Below are 22,862 nucleotides of genomic sequence, written 5' to 3' on the forward strand. Positions count from 1 at the left end.
ATTTTAACAATTAAACACTATATTACAGCTCAGCTTACCTTTCTGTTTGCCCCTTCCCTCGGCCAACCATAGCCACTTTACACCTGCAAGAGGCCCGGACGCAGGGGCAATTGCACCCCCAACACCCCCCTAAGTTCCGCCCCTGAGTTTATTTGCTTTCTTAACATATGTTTTTAATATATATTTTTTGTATGTATGTTTTTTATGAAATATTTGGCGTGAGTTGTAATATTTCTATACTTTTTATACAATTTGTTATTGGTATTTATATATATTTATCTAAGGTGTTTTATTTGAAATATTTTTATTCTTAGTTTCCTAAACTTTGAATTATGCTAATTGTTCGTTTATATTCTAAAGTTAGTGTTTTATTTATGTATTAAATATTTGTCAGTTTTTTATCAGTATTCTTGTCAGTCTCCACTAGAGAGCAGTGTTTCCACACGTTTGTCAACATTTTTTAAACGTCCCAATCTCCATGTTATTCTATTTTATTTATTTATTTTCCATTTAACAGTATTCCTAGTCTTGTAGTTATGGCATGATGGATAATTTTGAGTCTGTTTAGTGTCACTGTTAATTAAAGTATGTATTTTGACCCTTTGCCCTGGATTTCCTGTCTCCCCACTGTGGACTATGCTTCATTGTGTGTGTAAAATTGCTCTCTTTTGTGTTTCCTAGAAACTTTTGGATCAGATTCTACACAGAAGCAGCAACTGAATGACAACGATGAACTTTTTTCAAATGTGTAATTTATTGTATCTGTGATAAGGATGATAAATAAACAAGTTCGTTTTATATTTGTTGCACTACAAGTTATCAAATCATTTCAAATCAACCAGAACACTAGAAGGAGCAGCACAATGTTAATTGAGTTGTTGCAAAAATATACACAATTGCCATTTATTATTACAGAATACATGGAGATTTTTATTTTTCAGAAGGCTAGAAAAGATGGACGGCAATTCAAACTACTTCAGGCCCCACTATACTCAAATACAGATACCTGACGACTCAACTCTGCCATCACTGCCATGTGGCACCGCCGCGTGCCGCTCATTAAGTGAATCGACCGTCCGTCCCGCGGTGGCGGTGCCCGAGTTATGAGGCGGCAAGATGGCGGAATGTGACCTCGTTGCCACATTTGAATGAAGAGCAGCCGGCTTGAATGGCGTCTTTGTCCCAGCGCACACTGGCCATTTATTACACGGCTGAGCCGAAGGGCATGAATATGCGGGTGTCTATGTTAGTGCGAATTAAAAGCACAACTCCATTTTTTTTAGTCATTTTTAAATTCTGAGCAAAATGTACAACTGTCAGATTAGTACTGAACTCTATGGTTTAGCTCTTATTTTGACATAGAGGGTCAACCCATTTGGGTCAAACCATCATGTCATCAAGTCTTAGTGGTAGGAGTTATCACAACATATATTAAAAAGATGGATTGAAACTGATTAATAATCAGATTTAAATCCAGAAATGATGGTCGTAGGGGTGCTGTAGCCTATCCTAGCTACTATGGGCAATGGATAGGCAGCCAAACGTAGGGCAGAAGGACAATTTGGAGTGTTCAATCGAAGGGCATCGGTTTGGTCTCGATATTGGTTGCGACGATATAACACCATAACCTGCATGTACACTTTTTTGGTGGGACCGGATATTAATAAAACCGAACAGATTGGGTGAACGGGGGGTCAGGGCTACATTTCTCACCAATATGAACCTAATTAATTGATAGGCTAAATGGTTAATGCAAAATAAATCTATTGACTTCTACTAACTTTCACACTGCAAATTTAAAACGTCTTAATCTGATAATTTTTCTTAAATCTAGTCAAATAATTTTCTATCTTGTTTTGAGTGTTAAAGGCTAGTTAACATATGAATGCTTCAGATTATTCCACTTAATTAATAATTAATATTACTTAGGGCTGTCAAACGATTAAAATTTTTAATCGAGTTAATTACAGCTTAAAAATTAATTAATCGTAATTAATCGCTATTCAAACCATCTATGAATTATGCCATATTTTTCTGTAAATTATTGTTGGAATGAAAAGATAAGACACAAGACGGATGTATACATTCAACATACTGTACATAAGTACTGTATTTGTTTATTATAACAATAAATCAACAAGATGCCATTAACATTATTAACATTCTCTTAAAGCGATCCATGGATAGAAAAACTTGTAGTTCTTAAAAGATAAATGTTAGTACAAGTTATAGAAATTTTGTATTAAAACCCCTCTTAATGTTTTCGTTTTATTAAAATTTGTAAAATTTTCAGTCAAATAAACTAGTAGCTCGCCATTGTTGATGTCATTACACCATGCTCACTCCCCAAACCCATAAAATCATTTGGACCCAAGCGCCAGCAGAGGGCGCCAAACGACAAAAAACAGGTAACAAGTAACAAGCGGACATTACACTGCTGTCATTTTAATATGAGCGGGGCATGTGCGTTAATTGCGTCAAATGTTTTAACGTGATTCATTTAAAAAAATTCATTACCGCCCGTTAACGCGATGATTTTGACAGCCCTAATATTACTATATGTTTTTATTAAGCCCATACATCTAAAGGTTGGTCATTTTTCACATAAATCTAGAAAAAAAATGCTTTCAAACAATGTTTTGAACAATATTTATTCTGCAATTAAGAACATTTCAAAGTTTTTTTTTAAGATTAAATAGACAAACTTTTTGCTCAAAATAAGTCTGTTAAGCTTTTTTTCAGCTAGCTATTTTTCTTATTTCTAGAAATCTGAGTAAAATTGACTTGAATTTCACTTATTTCTAGTAGATTTACACTGAAATCAAGGGAATTTAAGTTTTTTTTTCTCTTCGAGTTTTAAAAAGGGGGGGTTTTGCAGTGCAAAAGTATTGGTTCAGGTGATACACCGTTCAATTCAAACCTTTGTTTTCAAAAACTACTAAAGACACATTTTGAAAACTTCCAGAATAAATGTCGGATTTTATTTGCAAATTTAAATTGCAATATTCGAAAACAAATTATATTAACATACTCAAGAAATACAAACTTGTTAATCATCTCTTTACAATCCAGAAATGCAAAAAAAATAATTGCCTGTCTAAAAAAAATTAAATAACACAAAAAAACATTTAGTCAGGGAATAACAAAAATAAATAAAAATGGAGCCTTCCTTCAGGTAAACACTGCTCCTTTTTCCACAAACACAGCCAAACTCAACAAAAAATTAAAGCTCCTTTGGGCTGCTTTAATACCTCATAAATAAAAGAAAAATGAAAACTGGGGAGAAGGGGGGTGAACCTTGGTTCACTATTTCTTACAGTTTAATTAATGTTAACAGTAGAAAACATACAGGAGGACAGTTCTCTCAAAGCAGTTTCCTCCTCAAGTTCAAGAAAGTCACGCAGATTAATGTTATGCTAACTCTGATGTAGGTCAGACTTTCAGTAGCAAAATTAGTGGCGTGTTTGCCACCTCCATCTTTTTACATTACTTACAGAGGCTGCATTTGGCGGGAAAAAACTTTTAATATCCCTTGTCTTCGAATGGGGCGGAAGAGCCAGCATATTGTATTTGGGGGGAGATGTAGGTGGAGGGGGGGGGGGGGGTCAGGTCATCAGCCAATCAAACGTGCGTTTGAGGGGGAAAAAATGGACTGGCACATTCAGCAAGTGAAAAAGGGGTTAATGTAAATCTGAACATAATGAAAATAATTCACTGAATAATGGTAGGGTCTATTCTATCCTTCAAACATATGGGAAGACAATCTAAATTACCTATATAAACGGAAGTTTTTATGTAATGCAAACAGGGTTGCTTAAAAGTTAGTGGGGACAATTTCAGCATCCTGAAAAGTTGGTAGTGTTATGTCCCTACCGTCCCGATGCAAACCTACGCCCTTACTCCTCAGACAAAACTTTTTGTCTCATTTGTTCCACTGCCATCTTAGCTGCATTCTCAAAGTCAGAGTTAGTGTCACTCAAATTAGTGTCGGTGAAAGCGATTTAGACCCCCTCGAGATATAAAAGAGGTGTCATCCAACTAGTTGTCAGTCGACATATTACCACAAATCATAGACTTCATAACCTAGGTAATGAAGTCTATGCACAAATGTTTTGAAAATATTATATAAAGGTTGAAAAGTTACCTATTTTTGCTTGAACTTAGCTGGAAAACAGTAAACCTTCGCAGTATGTTGTTTTTGGGGTCAAGATTTATCCCTTTTTACGTTTGAGTATGTAAAAACTACCCATAATTTTTGCATAACCGCACTTGAAAACGGGTTTATTTTGACCATAAACGGATTTTAAGGGAGGGGCCACGCCGCCCTAGTGGCCGAAAAGTGTCATTGCATGTAATTGACTTTCTTGTATATATAATAGTTGTAAAGCAATAAAACTGCAACAAAAATGAACAAAAAATATATATTTTTATAATGGGTTTTATAATGAGTCATATTTATTTTTCGAACAGATCATGTGACTAGCAACTTAGACGGTCATTTACTTTGCATATAATTTTCAAAAAAAATAAAAAATAGGGGAAGGCAATTTTATTTTTCAAATGATTTTTTTCTTTGATTGAAAAAATATATTTTTTTTATTGAAGCAACTTTTTGGGGGGATTGAATGATTTAGACACAAATGGCCTACCCATAATATGGCCCAAACACAAAAAGGATTGCTTCAATCAACATTTTAAATGAAAAATTAAGTGTTCAAATGCAAATTTTTCAGTCTCAAATATGTTTTCGTATTCAAAAACTTTTTCTATGATTGAAATTTTTCTTTTTTTGATTAAAGCGATTTTTCTTTTTGAAAATATATATTTTTTGAAGCAACTTATTTTTTGATTGAATAATAAAGACAAAAATGTCCCAGCCAAAATGTGGCCCGAACACAAATCAACATTACAGTACTTCAATCAAAAAAGTTGCTTCAGACAAAAAATCTTGACATAAAAAAAAAAAAAAAAAATCAATCAAAGAAAATTTGCTTTCATATGCATTTTTTAATAGTTTTTTGAGTTTCAAATTTATTTTTGCATTCAAAATTTTTTTTTTATTATTAAAGCGACTTTTTTTTTGGTTGAAAATATATATTTTGATTAAACATTGAGCAACTTTTTTAAAAATTGAATATTATAACTTTTTCTTTGATTGAATAATAAAGACACAAATTTACCTCCATATTTCTCCACCCCGGGGGATAAAATTTTGGACTGGGGTAACTACATTGGCACGACACCGGCAGGCGAACCATATTCAATGGATGACGATCTTGGCGAAAAGTATTGCCAAAGCATCCTGATTTAGAATTCCCCTCAAGAATGATAGGAAACAAAAAACGCTCATTGTCAACTTATTAGGGCTGTCAAACGATTAAAATTTTTAATCGAGTTAATTACAGCTTTAAAATTAATTAATCGGAATTCAAACCATCTATAAAATATGCCATATTTTTCTGTAAATTATTGTTGGAATGGAAAGATAAGACACAACACAGATATATACATTCAACATACGGTACATAAGTACTGTATTTGTTTATTGTAACAATAAATCAACAAGATGGCATTAACATTATTAACATTCCTTTAAAGCGATCCATGGATAGAAAGACTTGTACGTTTTAATAATTTTTTAAAAATAAAATTCAATCAAAAAATAAACTAGTAGCCCGCCATTGTTGATGTCAATAATTACACAATGCTCATGGGTGCTTAAGCCCATAAAATCGGTCGGACCCAAGCGCCAGCAGAGGGCGACAAAACTCCAAAAAACACAAGTAACAAGTGGACATTGCACTTTGCTGTCATTTTAATCTGTTTGAGCGGGGCATGTGCGTTAATTGCGTCAAATATTTTAACGTGAATAATTAAAAAAATTTATTACTGCCCGTTAACGCGATAATTTTGACAGCCCTAAAATATTCTTGTAAGTTAATTTTACTGCTGAGACTGCATTTCGGGGTATTCAACATGTTGTGCCCCCCCTGCCCCAAAAGTCAAACTCCGCCTATGGTTTTGACCCAATATGCGGTTTAAATGAGTTAGACGTCTAATGTTGTCAATGGCAGGTAGACTTAGGTAAATACAGGAGTAAATATTCTCATTTTTATTTATTTTTGCAACATTTAAAGTCTGTATTTTCCTTTTTTATTTAAAAAGGGGGGAAAATACTCCATCTATTTTAATTTTTTTTTTTTTTTTTTTAATTAAAAACAAAAAAGGGAATTTTTAAAAAATGATATTTGTTATCAAGGCTTTTTTTAAATTCTTTTTTATTATCAAATTCATTGTTATTTGGGGCCCTAACCAGACACTATTTCTGTTTTTATTCATTTTCATTTTGTTTTAAATTACATTTTATTCATCTAGGGATGTCAAAATTATCGCGTTAACGGGCGGTAATTAATTGTTTTAATTAATCACGTTAAAATATTTGACGCAATTAACGCACATGTCCCGCTCAGACAGATTTAAATGACAGTAGAGTGAAATGCCCACTTGTTAATTGGGTTTTATGGAGTTTTGCCACCCTCTGCTGGCGCTTGGGTGCGACTACTTTTTTAGGCTTCAGCACCCATGAGCATTGTGTAAGTAATTATTGACATCAACAATGGCGGGCTACTAGTTTATTTTTTTATTGAAATTTATACAAATTTTATTAAAACAAAAACATTAAGAGGGGTTTTAATTTAAATTTCTATAACTTGTACTAACATTTATCTTTTAAGAACTACAAGTCTTTATATCCATGGATCACTTTAACAGAATGTTAATAATGTTAATGCCATCTTGTTGATTTATTGTTATAATAAACAAATACAGTCCCTATGTACCGTGTGTTGAATGTATATATCCATCTTGTGTCTTATCTTTCCATTCCAACAATAATTTACAGAAAAATATGGCATATTTTATAGATGGTTTGAATGGCGTACCGCAAGCAACACGTCACTTCCGCTCATTAATATTCATGGCATTAGCTACAGTTGCTAAGCTGGGACAAGCCACAGTTTGTCCCTAATAGGAAATGAATGGAAATCGTGTACGAAGGAGATGTTTACAGCGCTAAACCTACCAATTCTCTCCGAAAATGATTTGCCTGGTGTCAAATTGACTGGCATAGATGTGGAAGAACTTAAAAAGGTTCAGTTAAAGAGATGGCTTTCGTGTCGAAGGCTGAAAAAGACGAAAAAAACGAGCCGACCTAAGCATAGCTTTAGCTTTTTTTAATCGACGTGACTGACAATGACATTCTCCGGTTTCAACAAGCTATCCTTTACCATCAGCCCTGTCTTTCTTATATATCCTCTGGTTGTCCTACGTCTCTTACCGTTCTTGGGGGTAATTCAGTTAGCTTTGTGTAGCTATCGCAAATGCTACTCAGTGACAGCCAACGAAAACTTTTAATTTTTTCATTGATAACACATCTTAATCCTATAATTTATTTACACTTCCCCCTTACTAAAGTTGTTTACATAATATATATATATATATATATATATATATATAAGAAACAGTAACAGTGCCAGTCAGATACCATTGTAATTTTTTTTCAGGTCTCTCATTGTCAGACAAGCAGTATGGCACAACGTTACGCTAAAATAATAAAGTAAAAATATAAAAATGGCTTACCTCTTTGTCCTCTGAAAGACCATGCCAACCCAACATAATGTTTACTGCATATGAAACGTGAATGGATTCGCCGAGCTGGTGTTAAAGTCCGCGCAAGTTGATTCGGTTTTCACATTTGTTCCTCCCGAGTTTTTGGTTTCCGGGAACGTATGAAGAAAACATCCTTCATGGTCGTAATGTCTAGAGTCGTTTCTACAAGTTCCAAAACAGCAATGCGTGATCGACATGTTCGTTTTTGAAAGATTTTTTATTTTATTTTTTTTTTTTTCGTTTTTGAAAGATTACCGGCGAAAAGTAGCACTTTTTACGTTGGATCTATGCGAGGGCGGGTCTATAATGTCCCACTTCGGCTTTACTTCCGCTTTACGATGCGACGTCACGGTCTAAAAATAGCCTGCGTGCGGTACGCCATTGCGATTAATTGCGATTAATTGATTTTTAAGCTGTAATTAATTCGATTAAAAATTGTAATCGTTTGGCAGCCCTAATTTATTCCTAAAAATGTCACGTGGAACAGACGTTTATCAGCAACTAAAAATATTCAATCCCATTTTGCCTTGTTTATTGTGAAAGTTCCCCTCTTCCGGTTTGACTGGCTTTAAGACCTAGCGCGGTTCCAGTCGCACATGGTCATTCACTCACAAGACACAAAACACTTCTCTGCCTTCATTCTTCTCTTCTTTCTTCTTCCTTCTCGACTTCACTTTCTTCCACTCGTGTTTCATTTTGTCAAGGCGAGCTTCTTCTTCTCCTCCCCGACAATGGCTCGCCTTCCACGGGATTTCCCTGGCAAGTCTGTCACGTTTCACGACGTCATTTAAATGCACGGGGGATGATGAAGACGGTGATGAAGAGGAAGAGGGCGCCTCGGCCGCACTGATCCGCGCAGGGAGGCAGGTAGCGCCATGGCGGGCGGCAACTTGCTGCTTTTGACAGCACTTCTGGCGGGGCTGCGCGGGAGCGCGCGTCAACCTGCGGGAGGTAAGAACGCGCGTGCACAACCATCAGTCAACAATGCTTACATGGACAATAGTGTGTTTGTGTGCAAAAAATGTGTAAGGATAGTAAGCATGGATATGTATACGTAGAAACACTGAATGTCATAAAGATGATCATGAGAGCGCAACAGGAAAAAAAAACGTTTATGATCGAAATATATGGCGGAAAACATTCAGGTGACTTGAAGTTCTGCTCTGAAACCCGCAATTTGGCCAAATTTCAAAATTGTCCGGTATGCACGCGTGATACATAATTGGAAAGCTTAAAATCTCAATTTTCTGGGGGAAGAAACATTTTGAACAGGAGGGTATTTTTAGAAGAAAAAAAATTAAACAGCGAAACCCTATCTGGAGGTGAGAGCACGCGAGAGCAGAATTAAAGACGCCACGACTTTAACGAGATATTATCGCGTACTCACCTTGTTTCGATCCAAAAACTCCATGTAGCATGTATCACTGAGTGTCAAGAAACAGCTGTGAATGGCCACAGCTGGAGTTTGGGGGGATTTTATGTGTGAAACATGGTAATATAACAAGGGTCGAGATGCAGAAATCGCAGACATCAAGGAGTGGTCAATATTTCTTTTTCATATAGTTACCCTTTTAAACATTTTTTTCAATTTTTCTTCGTTTGGCTCGATTATTTATCATCTAACATATTGGAGAAAATGCGACAGTAACAAAAAAAAAAAAATACTATTAAGCGATACTTATGAGGTAGATATCTGGGACTTTTTTACAGACGCCATTTTTTTTTTCGTTGCGACGTCATTTGTTTAAAAGTTTAAAATATGCAAGTGAATAATTTTTTTAAGTCGTTTTTTTTTTTAAACGAAATATTAGACATCAATTTATTATTCTAGGCTAAAAATGACAGACATTTTGAATAATAAATACAATCAATTACCTTCGTTTTATGGCTTGGTTGAAACAAAGGCGGTTGCGCCACGTCTGTAAACGGGGGTTTCTAGGGTAAAATGGACAAATTAAAAATAGTTCGGGGGCTTAATGCACCATGAATCTGCTATGGCAGCATATAGACATATTGTTCTATCAAACACAACAGTTGTTTTGGCTTAAAATACAGCAGTTTCTTTTAAAGAGGAGTGCAAAAGCAGAAACTAAACTACTTTTTCAGTCTTCTCTGTGTTTTCAGCCATATATAAATAATAACATAATTCAACCCAAAACATTGTAATGTATTTTTTTTTTAAATACACTTTCAATTAGCTTAGGGTTTTTTTTTAGAACATGTAAATTAGGCCACAAAAAAGTACCAGAGGTTTTTTTCCCTCTGTAAATGATGTACTCTGTTGAACAATATTTGATCATTTTTAATGTGCTGTATTTATTCATTCCAAAACTGCACAATACATGGATTTTTTTCTAATCAAATACTGGCTGCTAGACATCCAATCCATTTTGATTGGGAGGGTTAACACTTTTGAAAGCTTAGGTGTGGAAAAAAAAATATCCATCTTGTTTCTTCTGTGGGCGCTCCCGTCAGGAGTAACATTTCACCGGGGCAGCTATTTTTCGGCACAACGCCGGATATTTACAACGAAGTCCACCAAAACATTGTTGCCAACTTGGCTGCTACGAACAACCTCACTTTGACAACGGACAGCTGAATGGAAATGATGAACATTGAGTGGCAAATTAAGAGCGCTGTGCTTCAAACTCGTCCTGTTTATGAAAGTCGATTGTCATATGCGGGTGTTGTGCAGTAATGAGCAGTCGTGACTTCAGCGGCGTTTGCTAACTTTTTTAATGCGCGCACACTAGATATCATGAAATAGCAAATTAGATGTGCTACGTCCCATGCCATTGGCTACGTGAGCCCAGAGTGATTATGGGACAGGTAGTCCAAGTTTTCATTTGTCTAAATGCTTAAGTTATTAAGTGCAATTTTTTTTTATTTTTTATTTTTTTAAACACTATTTATTCTGTGTTTCTGTGCGGTATCAATATTGTTGTTTTTTACTTAAGAGGCATGGTCTATTGTTTTTAGTTGTGATTTCTTAAAGAGTAGTTTTAAATTTAAGAGTAAATATTTATCGCGTTTAAATGGGTGTACTTGATCTATTACTATATACTGTATTCGCACTGTGTTTTTGTAAATTGGTTAAAAAAAATTGGGGGGGCACAATAATATCGCATATCGCAATAATTTATGAGAATAATTATCGCACACTAAAATTTGTTATCGCGACAGGTAGGGGTGGGCGATATGGCCTTAAACATGTATCACGATAAATGGAGCAGATTTATCTCGATAACGATAAATGACGATAAAGTCGTCCAAGCGGACTGTTATATAATTTGAAAATCTGAATCAATGCATGAAATACAGATTAACAGTTTCTTGTTGGTTTAGTTACCAGCATTCAATTTGATATATTTAACAAATGTACATGCAGTCTAGACATTAGGTTTATACAAATGAATTGTAAACAATAAGAATTCAAGTATGAGCATTTATAACAGAGTGTATGGCTTGAACAATGTACATTGTCAAAATCGATATGCCTGTGCAAACATGTCATTGTAACACAAATGACTTGCAGCTCGAACAGTACACTTCAAAAAGACAATTTATTGCTAATGGCTGCTGTGACATAATTATTCAATACAAGTGTTTACTTTATGGTTTCAGGGTCTCCCCCCCCCCCAGTGCATTTTTAAATAAATGCACACATACATGAACCCCCAAACAGACAGACACACATTAAAGCTATATTGATCTTCTGCAAATGAAACACTTAAGATTTTATGATAGCAATAATGACACAGAATTAAACACATACAGAAAAATAGCTGGGGCCATTTGTGCTTTATGCTGAATGCTTTACCATCACAAAAGCTATCAGAGAAATCACACACAGTCAGATACAAAATAACGCGACATAGTAATTGCTAGATGCAGTCCATGCCCAATCCACTCATTAAATTCAGCCGTTTCGACAAAGTTAGAGCCGCTATCCGACTCCATCACGTTCATTTGTAGCGTTAGCCGCTAGCGGCCGCTAGCGTTAGCGGCTAGCGTTAGCCTGTGGCCTGGCTACCGGTAGAAAGCACTGAAAGCACCATCTCCGGAAATTGTGAGAACAAGGGAGGACAGCTGGTGAAAGCCCGTCTGGATGCCACCAAGAGTCTATTAAATGTCGGGTGAAAGTTTGGCGAACCTCCCATAAGCCACACTCCATCACGTTTTGCTTGTAGCATTAGCTGCTAACGTTAGCTTACCGGGCTTCTGTTTGATTGGCTTCCTGATGATCACGTGACTCCCTACGTAAGTACATTCACTGCTTTCTTAAAGGGGAATGAGCATAGACGAACAACACAGAGTCAAAAGCGGGATGAAAAGACTATTTTCTTGTTTTATTAATTTACCGAATTTACCGACATGGTCAAAATTACGTCGGTCATCGTGAAGAATTTCGGTGACGGTAAATTTTCGGTTTACCGCCCAGCTCTAGCGACAGGCCTAGTTGCATTGCATCATTGTGACTCTCCCCATTAAAAAAAAAAGCAGCTGAGTGAAAAAACTAGAAACTACTGATTGTTGGGTTCCTAATCAAATGCCTATTTGCTGTTTTATGTGTTCATGCAACTCTGCCGCGTTTGTGTGTGAAAGATGCGTAACTTCCATCTCAAAAGTGTGCCTTTCACTCAACTTCTTGACGAATCCTGGGAGTTAATTAAGAAGCAGGCAACAAGGGCAAGTGTGCGTATGTGTGTGAAACAGTGTTCATTTATTCATCAAGAGTTCATCGTTTGGCCTTGATGGCGCCTCGTCGTTGTCATCGTCTCATTTCCCGGGGGCACTTCTTCCTACGCCTGACATCTCTAGCACTGCCACTCAGAGGCTTGTTTTGTTTACCTGCTGGTGGGCGTGGATCCCACGCGACAATTAATTCATTAGTAGCGCTGGGAACGCGTGATCAAATGTTGTCATACGGTTGTTTTTTGCTTCTTTGTGCATAATTTAATGCTAAATGTTTAACCATTTTAAGCAGATTTCTAGTGAAACAGTCTTCTATTATTTTCTTTGATGTTGTCAACCTTCAATTCATTTTTATTCCGAAGTAGCGATTATTTGTGTTTTGAAAAGATACTGACTTCCTCTACAGATTAGCCGACTGATTGACTAACCAGCTAGTTTAAAAATTAAACATCTGATTGACTGTCCCACTGACTGACCAGCTTGCCAAGTGATCCAAAAACAAACTATCGAAATGATTGATTGACCAAAAGACTGAGCGGCTAATGCAGGGGTCTTCAAGCTATTCCACATAGGGCCGCAGTGGGTGCAGGATTTCATTCCATCAAAACAAGATGACACCTTTTCACCAAACTGGTGTCTTACAAATGCAATAAGTCGATTGCAGTCATGTGCTGCTTGTTTTAGCAGAAACCCTATCGGTTAAACTGTCTGTGCTCGATCGGTAAGAACGAGAAACAGGACCCACAGCGGGCCTTGAGGGCTAATGAATCGATAGAATCAGAATCACTGACTGGCTATCCACGTAAGAACTGACCGAAAAAACCAAAATGATTGAGTTCCTACTAGGCCTGAACGATATTGGAAAAAAACTATTGCTGCGATTTTTTGGGGGGTTTGCGATATATTGCGATAATATATTGCGATATAAAATGTGTGTATATATATATATATATATATATATATATGTATTAGGGCTGTCAAAATTATCGTGTTAACGCGCGGTAATTAATTTTTTAAATAAATCACGTTAAAATATTTGACGCAATTAACTCACATGTCCCGCTCAGACAGTATTCTGCCTTTTGGTAAGTTTTACAGCAAGGCTTTTTGTGCTGTCTAACAGCGAATTCTTGTGGTCGCTTTGCGACATGGTTTATTGTTTTCTTGCCAGTTCAGTCTGGCTGCACGACGTCTCGGGCTGACGCCTACGTTGTAATGTTATGCTTATATGATCCTTGGACAAGATTTGTCCGTAAGTATGGTTGTTGTAAAGAATATACATATTATGTTAGTAAGCGAAATGTTATATTTTTTGTATGAGACGGTTTTTGTTTATGTTTAGTGAACCTGTATAGCGTGCTAAGCTAACGTTGTTGCTAATGCAATGCTTGTGTACTTTTTTTTTGTAGTTTTACGGCGGTCTAAAAAGGACAATGGTTTGAGGCTATTTTATTAATAAATCAGATGAAAAAGGAAGAAGTCTGATTATTAAGGCGTCGTTCACTAGCTGTCTAGCTTTGGAAAAAGTAGACGCTTCGGAGTGAGGACAGCATAGACAGATTTAAATGACAGTAGAGTGAAATGCCCACTACAGTCCTTATGTACCATATGTTGAATGTATATATCCATCTTGTGTCTTTCCATTCCAACAATTTATTTTACAGAATATATATATAATTTACAGAAATATCTGGCATATTTTATAGATGGTTTGGATTGCGATTAATTGCGATTAATTACGATTAATTAATTTTTAAGCTGTAATTAACTCGATTAAAAATTGTAATCGTTTGACAGCCCTAATATATATATATATATATTTCTTTTTAAAGACATTTTTACTTGATGACTTGAATAGGTGTTTGGAAAGACTTTGGATGACTCATCATGACCACAGTGTACAGTATTCCATTGTTTTTCATGGTTAATAGGGACCAGAACCCGCCGCGATAAGTGAAAAACCGAGAAGTAGCGCACCCCCTTCTCCCCCATTTTGTGTGTGTGTGTGTGCACTCAATGTATTTATTCAGAGATACATATAAGACATGTTTTTTGTCACTTTTTTCTCCCAAAGTATGATTAAAAAAAAAAAAATATATATATATATATATATATATTGATAAATGGTTTTTAAGCACTTCAAATGTAATAATTATGATCAGTTTTAAACATAACTGTCCCACTGAATCATTTTTAAACAAGAATAAAGTACTGTAGTAGAAAAATGCTTGGCTTTATTAAATGCTTCTGTTTACCTACATGGCTGTGACTCTTGGAGTGACATGTAGAAATTACAAACTCCTCATCATCACTTCTGGCGTTTATTTTATATGTCTCGAACGCCCGCCCCCCCCCCCCCCCCCAGACACACACATTCATTCCAGTCCGCGCTTCCTTGCAGAAATTGTTTAACAAGTTAAACGATGATTGACAGGTTGCTGCCCGGCTTCTTTGGCCAGCTCAAAGCCATTGTTAACTTTAATAAGTAATATAATAGAAAGACTTATACATATATATATATATATTAGGGCTGTCAAACGATTAAAATTTTTAATCGAGTTAATTACAGCTTAAAAATTAATTAATCCTAATTAATCGCAATTCAAACCATCTATAAAATATGCCATATTTTTCTGTAAATTATTGTTGGAATTGAAAGATAAGACAAGATGGATATATACATTCAACATACGGTACATAAGGACTGTATTTGTTTATTATAACAATAAATCAACAAGATGGCATTAACATTCTGTTAAAGTGATCCATGGATAGAAAGACTTGTAGTTCTTAAAAGATGAATGTTAGTACAAGTTAGAGAAATTTTATATTAAAACCCCTCATAATGTTTACGTTTTAATAAAATTTCTAAAATTTTCAAGCAAAAAATAAAGTAGTAGCCCTATTCTGTCCTCAATGTGTGTGAGTACACAAATTGACAGATAGCGAACATAAGAAGTTCCAAAAAGAAATCAGACGGTGTGGCAAAGTTGCATGGGCTTTACTGAAGTCATCTCTTTTTGACAGGAGCACGTTTCTTGTATTTTTGTAAAACTGAAAACAAGGCAATGTGTCAATAACTTGCATAAATCACAAAATAACATAAAATGTACACACACGTGTCCATTTGAGCAGTAGCACTAGCCAATTAGCTCACAAGCCTCTAACAATGTAACTGCATTTCACCATATATGTGAACAAATTCAAATACACATCACCAATAACTATCTAATGCTCATGAATATAAACAAAGGAGGAATATAACTCACAAGCGATGCATGCATTAGACACAAACAGTGTGATGAGGCTATGAGAACTGCCACTGAATACTGGATGCAGACGTTAGCTGGTCTGATTAGCACTGTCTATTAGTGTGAGTTCGCGTCGACATATAATCACGTCAGAAAAGCGCGCCGAAACCCAAATGATCAGCTGCACCGAATCGCCAGCAGAGGGCGACATTACGCCACATAACATATGCAAGTCACACCCAAGCGCCAGCAGAGGGCAGAAAAACTCCATAAAACACAATTAACAAGTTGGCCTTTCACTGTACTGACATTTAAATTTGTATGAGCGGGGCTAGTGCGTTAATTGCGTCAAATATTTTAACGTGATTAATTAAAAAAATTAATTAACGCCCGTTAACGCGATAATTTTGACAGCCCTACTATATATATATATATATATATATATATATATATATATATGTATAATAGAAAGATCATCTAGGGGATTTTTAGGAGCTTTCAGTAAAAAATAATTCAGCCATTTAACTTCTGCCCAAATGCATGATGGGAAGTGCAACCATGACTGTGCGTAATGGTACCAATTGATATATCTTCTCAGCATTGGGAAATAAAATAGGGTGTTAAGAAAAAGATCAAGTACTACCTTTCTTCTGCATATTGCTTCCCACGATATTTCTGATCATTGAGAGAGGGATTGTAAGGCTTTAGCCAATAAGAAAAAAGGCTTCAAAGGCTGCCAAAATTCTCTCTATTCATTTTACGTTGCCTTTTAGTTCTATGTATACGTAATACAGTGCCATTATAGATTGAACGCGACAATGCGTGAATGGGTAGTGCAGCGCATGCGTCAAATGCGTTAAATATTTTAATGATATTACCGCCGTTGAAGCGATAAATTTGACAGCCCCACTTTAAGCCAAAACTAAAGACTCTGGTTGAGTTAAGACATTTAGTCTGTAAAGTTAAATACAACTAGAAAACGATTTAATTAAAAAAATAAAAAAAATTTAAAAAGGCATGTCCGATATTTTTTTGCCGATTCCGATACTTTGAAAATGACATGATCGACCCGATCGATCGGCACATCGATCGGGACATCTTTAGATCACATCGACCGACTGACTGTCAGACCAACAGAATGACCTTCTAACCTCCTGCCACCATCTTCTTACAATACCGACTTATAAACTTACTTATGGGCCAACTGTTTAAATAACAAATCAACTGCCCAATTATTGACTGATTTGATGAATTAATTACTGATTGACCAATCAACTGGCTGACTTATTGACAGAGCAAGTAACTTACGGACCAATTGACTCATAGAATTAATGAGTGACAGATCAACTCCCTACCTGGTTGACTGACTGAGATCTGCTTAAGAACTGACCATTTAACCGACTGACCAACCTACCACCTACTGATTGCACAAGTGACTGACCAGCTGACCAATTAACTGACGGACTTACTAAGCAACCCAAAGATAGACCCACTGACAGACCGACTGTTATTATGGACCAATAAACGGACGGAATCACTGACTGACAGACCACTTGGTCATTTGACTGACTGATCAACTTCAGAACTGATCATTCAACCAACCTTCCAAGTATACTTTAATACTTTGTTCAATGTTTTTTTTTTTTTAAACTTGCATAGCTCTAACACATTTTAGAGCTGTTATTGCAATACTATACCGTGAAACAGTGATATTTTGTCTTAAGGTTATCATACTGTCAGAATATCATACAGGAACATGCCTACTACTTGTAATTCAAATTTTAGCTTCCATCACAAGCACAAAAAAAAACCCTCAAACAAATTTACAACGGAAGATCAAGGTGCCATTCTATTACTTTTACAAACAACCATTTAAAAAAAACAAACAATAGCGCTGACTAGGATTGTTCCGATCGTGTTTTTTTGCTCCCGATCCGATTGTTTTAGTTTGAGTATCTGCCGATCCCGATATTTCCCGATCAGATTGCTTTTTTTCGTGCTCCTGATTCAATTCCAATCATTCCCGATAATATACATTTTGGCAATGCATTAAGAAAAAAATGAATAAAACTCGGACGAAAATATACTGTACATTCAATATACAGTACATAAATACTGTATTTGTTTATTATGACAGTAAATCCTCAAGATGGCATTTACATGATTAATATTCTTTCTGTGAGAGGGATCCACGGATAGAAAGACTTGTGACTTTGTATATTGTGACTAAATATTGCAATCTAGTGTATTTGTTGAGCTTGCAGTAAACGATAGTGTGGCCATGCCCAAATGCATGATGGGAAGTGGAACCATGACTGTGCGTAGTGCTACCAATTGATATATCTTCTCTGCGTTGGGAAATAACATATTTTTTGTAAGGCTTTAGCCAATTAAAAAAAAGGCTCCAAAGGCTGCCAAAATTCACTCTACTCATTTTACGCTGCCTTTTATCTCTCTATATAGGTAAAACGGCGCCATTACAGATTGAGCGCGACAATGCGTGAGTGGGTCGTGCAGCGCATGCATTAATTGCGTTAAATATTTTAACGTGATACATTTTTTAAAAAATTCATTACCTCTGTTATTGGGATACATTTGATAACCCTACCTTAAGCCTAAACTAAAGACTCTGGATGAGTGTAACATATTATGCCTGTAACGTTAAATACAATTAGAAAACAATTTAATTAAAAAAAGGCATGGCCGATATTGTTTTGCCGAGTCCGATATTTTGAAAATGACTTGATCGGACCCGATCGATCGGCACATCTCTATCTCTAACACATTTTAGAGCTGTTATTGCAATACTATTCAGTGAAACCGTGATATTTTGTCTTAAGGTTATCGTACTGTCAGAATATCATACCGGAACATGACTCCTACTTGTAATACAAGTTTTAGCTTCCATCACAAGCACAAAAAAACCCCTCAAACAAATTCACAATAGAAGATCAAGGTGCCATTCTATTACTTTTACAAACAACCATTTAAAAAAAAAAAAACAATAGCGCTGACAGTTCTGCATGTGAAATGTTGAAAAAAAAAAACTGAAATCAATTTGAAGTTCATCCAGGTGTCAGTCTTGGTTAAAGTTCACTAGCAGCGTGACGCTTTCCGTCTGCTAACGACGTGGCTGCCACCCTATGGCGACTTGGCATCCGCCTCCCAGACTCGGCCGTTTCCCTTTTAATGGATGCCAGACGTGCGGTGGGCTTCCAGGGCGACTGTAAATGAAATCCATCTCGTGAAGTGCATTAACATTAACTTTTCACACGGTCCGCCGTCCAGAAGCTGACCTTCATTGCTCAGGCTAAGTAAGGCGAAGAAGGAGGAGGGGTTGGCGGTGGTGTTTGCCTGGGACAATATTAACCTCTCGCTGAGGCCGAGATGACTTTTTGGCTGCGGGGCTGTCGGTTTCCCCGAACGGTGATTATGTAGTGACGTCCCACTAGTGTGACAGTGAATGGGTTCATTTCACAAGAAGGTCGGGGGTATAGAAAAAAAAGACTATAAAAGGTTATGTACCACTAGATGGAGCCTGGTATTAAATGTCCTGATTATGGCTTGGAAAAATAATAATACCCTTAACAGATTCCCTTTCATTACATTGCCTTCTTGGCTTATTGAATCCATTTAGGCACGGTAGCTGCAGTAGCTGAGTAATTTCCAAACCACATTAGCGTGTTGTGAAAAATGATCCAATTTTATTTAATTACTTTGAAAATGATTATTTACTAACTACAAATACGTGAATAGTGAAAATCAGCGAGTGATAAATGTCTACACAAAAGGTTTGTAATTTCCTAAAGATAGCAGACAAGCACATTTAGGCAACAACATGCCACCAGATGTCACCAAAGCAGTATTTTGCTATTGGGGGTGACCTGGGTACGACAACCCTAATTTTTTTCATATTTGATCATTATTAACGTGATTTATTAACCTTACTTTCGCAGACAAGTAGGGCTGCAGCTATCGAATATTTTAGTAATCGAGTATTCGACTGAAAATTCTATCGAGTAATCGGATAAAACATTTTTCTTTAGGTAAAGAGCAATTATAAATATCCACGAGAAAACAAGACATTTCATCTAATATTGAACCATTTTCAATAGGAGTGTAACAGTACATGTATTTGTATTGAACGGTTTCGGTACGGGGTGCTCAGTTCGGAACGGAGGTGTACCGAACGAGTTTCTGACGTAATCTAGTGCTGTCAAATTTAGTGCGTTAACGGGCGGTAATTAATTTTTTTGAATTAATCATGTTAAAATATTTGACGCATATAACGCAAGCGCGAAATGACCCGCTCATGCATCCCATAATCCCACTGTTACGTCCCACGGACGGCTCGCTAAGGGCGTGACATAAAACGCGTCACACACACAAGTTGCAAGTGGACACAAATTTATTCAAACAAGTCGAACTCGCAATGAACAAAATACAGTCCCCTCCATAATTATTGGCACCCCTGAAAAAGATGTGTTTTTTAGCTTCTAATATATATTTTTTAATTCAAATAATATGGGACCTTAATGGAAAAAAAGAGAAAAATCCAACCTTCAATACAAGTGCATTCATTCAGTGGGGAAAAAAATCCCACATAAAGAAAAAATTATTTGACATCAAATAATGTGTGTCACAATTACTAGCACCCCTGGTGTTAATACTTTGTACAACCCCCCTTTTTCAGTCACCCCTAACTTTCAGTCAATCAATGTCTTTATTTTTATGTACATTGTTGAAAACAGCCAACAATTGCATCTCAGAAGTGACTAGAAAAAAGTTTTTTTTAATGCTGTTTTCACTCAAAAACTTCAAAATCTTATAAAAAATAAAAATCTTACTTCTTACCTAACATTTTCATTACACTTGATAACACACTAGGGCTTCAGCTATCGATTATTTTAGTAGTCGATTAATCAATGAACTAGTTAGTTCGAATAATCGAGTAATCGGATAAACATGAAAAAATTAAAATACCTGAGCTGGGCCTCAAACAGTATTAAAACCCTTTAATGCCTGAAATATGAAAAAATTCTCAGAGAATCACAAAATTTGAAAAACAAGGTCTTAATGAAACCTTTTTTTCAAATTTGTAAAAAGAAAAGTGAAAATGAATATGTGTCATAAGCGCTCTAATATTTATAACCCTTGCTAAATCCTGTTTAATTTTTTCATGGAACCTGCAGATGCATGTGTTGACTTGCATCCATCTTTTTTTTTCTTTCAAAAAGAAATGTCAAAATTCTGAATTAGTCTCAAAATCATAAAATTTTAGGTGTATCAAATGTGATACATTTGGCAATATAAGGTTAAAAAAAATGAATAAGGATCTACATATGTAGAACAAAAGAACAATTGGCCAACTTACATAGCAAAAGTCCACTAGCTTAAATGCTATAAAATGCTAACTTTTTTTTTTTTTTTTACAATGCTCTCAACAAATAGTTCCGACACATATTCCCACAAAAATTGGCTAAATATACCTTTAAACTAAATTACCAATGCATTAAAAAACATTAGCTCAAACAAAAACCTAGCCTATGTTGGTCTTAACAGGGAGCAGCTGGATTTGGCCATGTAAAATCAGAAAGACTAGAGGGCAGTGTATCCACCCAAATCAATAAAGCTAAATGCAAACACTTTCAAAAACAAACCATGACAACGCCACTTTAATCAAACGAATACTCGAAGCAGCACAATTTAATTCAGATCTTTTTTTCTAATCGAATACTCGAGTTAATCGATTAATCGTTGCAGCACTACAGACAAGCAAGGTGAGAAATCGTAGTCTTGAAATATTCAATTCAGTGCAATGGCAGAGAGCAGGTTTGTTAACATATCGACCATAAGATGTTACCAAGGCGCTTTCAAAAATATCAACAATAATATCCATACTTTTTGTACTGTGCTTTGTTTTGTACCAACGTTTTAGCCTGGTATGGCAACAAAACCTAGTAGCCCGTCAGGTTTATAAAGCACTTGGGGAAACTGTTGGATTCCAGCATAGCACAGCATCGAACTAGTAATGGATTATCTCCTCATATTGAATGAGTTAGCTGTTAGCTTTCCTATTTTAATGCAGATATTGCACTACCCTCCCCACACAACCCAATCTCAATGCTGTAATTTGGTGGTAGGTGGGTCCCACGCTTTTCTATATGGTGGGACTCCTGGGACAGGGCCTCCTCTTCATCTTGGCTGTTGGTTCCGGGGGTTGGGGGATTGGAGCTCCAGTCCTGCCTCGCCACATGGCGGCCTCTCAGCGTACTCTTGCGTCTGCCTTCCTCTCTCTTTTATACCCAGGGATCCTTCTTGGGCCCCGCCGCAGATCGCCAGCTTGGTGCTGGCGGGTCGGTGGGGTTTCGCCCCCTACGGGTGGGGATACTCTCCTGCCTTGGGGCTCGTGGATCCCGCAGTCTGCCGCATCGGTGGGGTTTTGTGGATGTGGCTGGGGGGTTCGGGTGGGCGAACCCTCATCCCTTCCCTGAGGTCTGGTTAACATGTTGATGATCCCGAAACGCAGTGTCAGCAGTAAAACTAAACTATATAGAATATTTATAATAATAAGTTGACAATAAGTGTTTTTTTTTGGTTTCCCATCATTCGTGAGGGGAATTCTAAATCAGGCTGCTTAGGCAATTCTTTTTGCCAAGAACGTCATCCATTGAATATGTTACGCCAGCCGGTGCCGTGCCGATGTAGTTACCCCAGTCAAAAATTGTATCCCCTGGGCAGAGGTGTAGAGTCTTGTCTTTATTATTCAATAAAAAAAAAGTTAATTCAATCCCCCCCCCCAAAAAATTTTTTAAAACTGCATGTGAAAGCTATTTTTCTTTGATTTTTTTATGGGGGGGGGGGGGGGGCTCGAGGGGTTGAAGTAAAGTTTTTTTTTTTTTGATTAAGGTAATGTTGATTTGTGTTTGGCCCACATTTTGGCTAGGTCATTTTTGTCTTTATTATTCAATCAAAAAATAAAAAATAAATTGCTTAAAAACAATTTTCAAAAAGAAAAATCAATCAAAAAAAAAAGAACAATATCAATCACGGAAAAAGTTTTTGATTGCAAAAAAAATATTTGAGATTGAAAATTCTGTATTTGAACACCTAATTTTTCATTTGAACACTTAACTTCTCATTGAAAAAGTTTTCATTGATTGAAGCAATTCTTTTTTTTTAATGTTTGGGACATATTAATTCTTTTTTTTTAATGTTTGGGCCATATTTTGGGTAGGACATTTGTGT

General features: G+C 36.2%; 2 protein-coding genes across 4 annotated transcripts in view; both read left to right on the forward strand.

Moving 5' to 3' along the window:
* c21h10orf90 (chromosome 21 C10orf90 homolog) overlaps nucleotides 1–789 on the forward strand; it is a 33,939-nt gene extending 33,150 nt beyond the window's left edge. Inside the window, exon 11 of the mRNA XM_057826359.1 lies at nucleotides 682–789. Coding sequence (XP_057682342.1) covers nucleotides 682–720 — 39 coding nt within the window. The 3' untranslated portion in view covers nucleotides 721–789. The remainder of the gene's footprint in view (nucleotides 1–681) is intronic.
* The window catches only part of LOC130909638 (disintegrin and metalloproteinase domain-containing protein 12-like), a 134,517-nt gene that overhangs the window by 18,651 nt on the left and 93,004 nt on the right, over nucleotides 1–22,862 (forward strand). For 2 of the 3 annotated variants that reach the window (XM_057826357.1, XM_057826356.1), the window contains exon 1: nucleotides 8,237–8,619. The exons of the other annotated variant lie outside the window; for it this stretch is intronic. In XM_057826357.1, the coding sequence (XP_057682340.1) occupies nucleotides 8,544–8,619 (76 nt within the window). In that variant the 5' untranslated portion in view covers nucleotides 8,237–8,543. Of the gene's footprint in view, nucleotides 1–8,236; nucleotides 8,620–22,862 lie in introns of those variants that run through there. 3 annotated transcript variants of the gene reach the window in all.

The sequence above is a fragment of the Corythoichthys intestinalis genome, chromosome 21 (genome assembly GCF_030265065.1).
Source record: "Corythoichthys intestinalis isolate RoL2023-P3 chromosome 21, ASM3026506v1, whole genome shotgun sequence".
In the NCBI taxonomy this organism is placed as follows: domain Eukaryota; kingdom Metazoa; phylum Chordata; class Actinopteri; order Syngnathiformes; family Syngnathidae; genus Corythoichthys; species Corythoichthys intestinalis.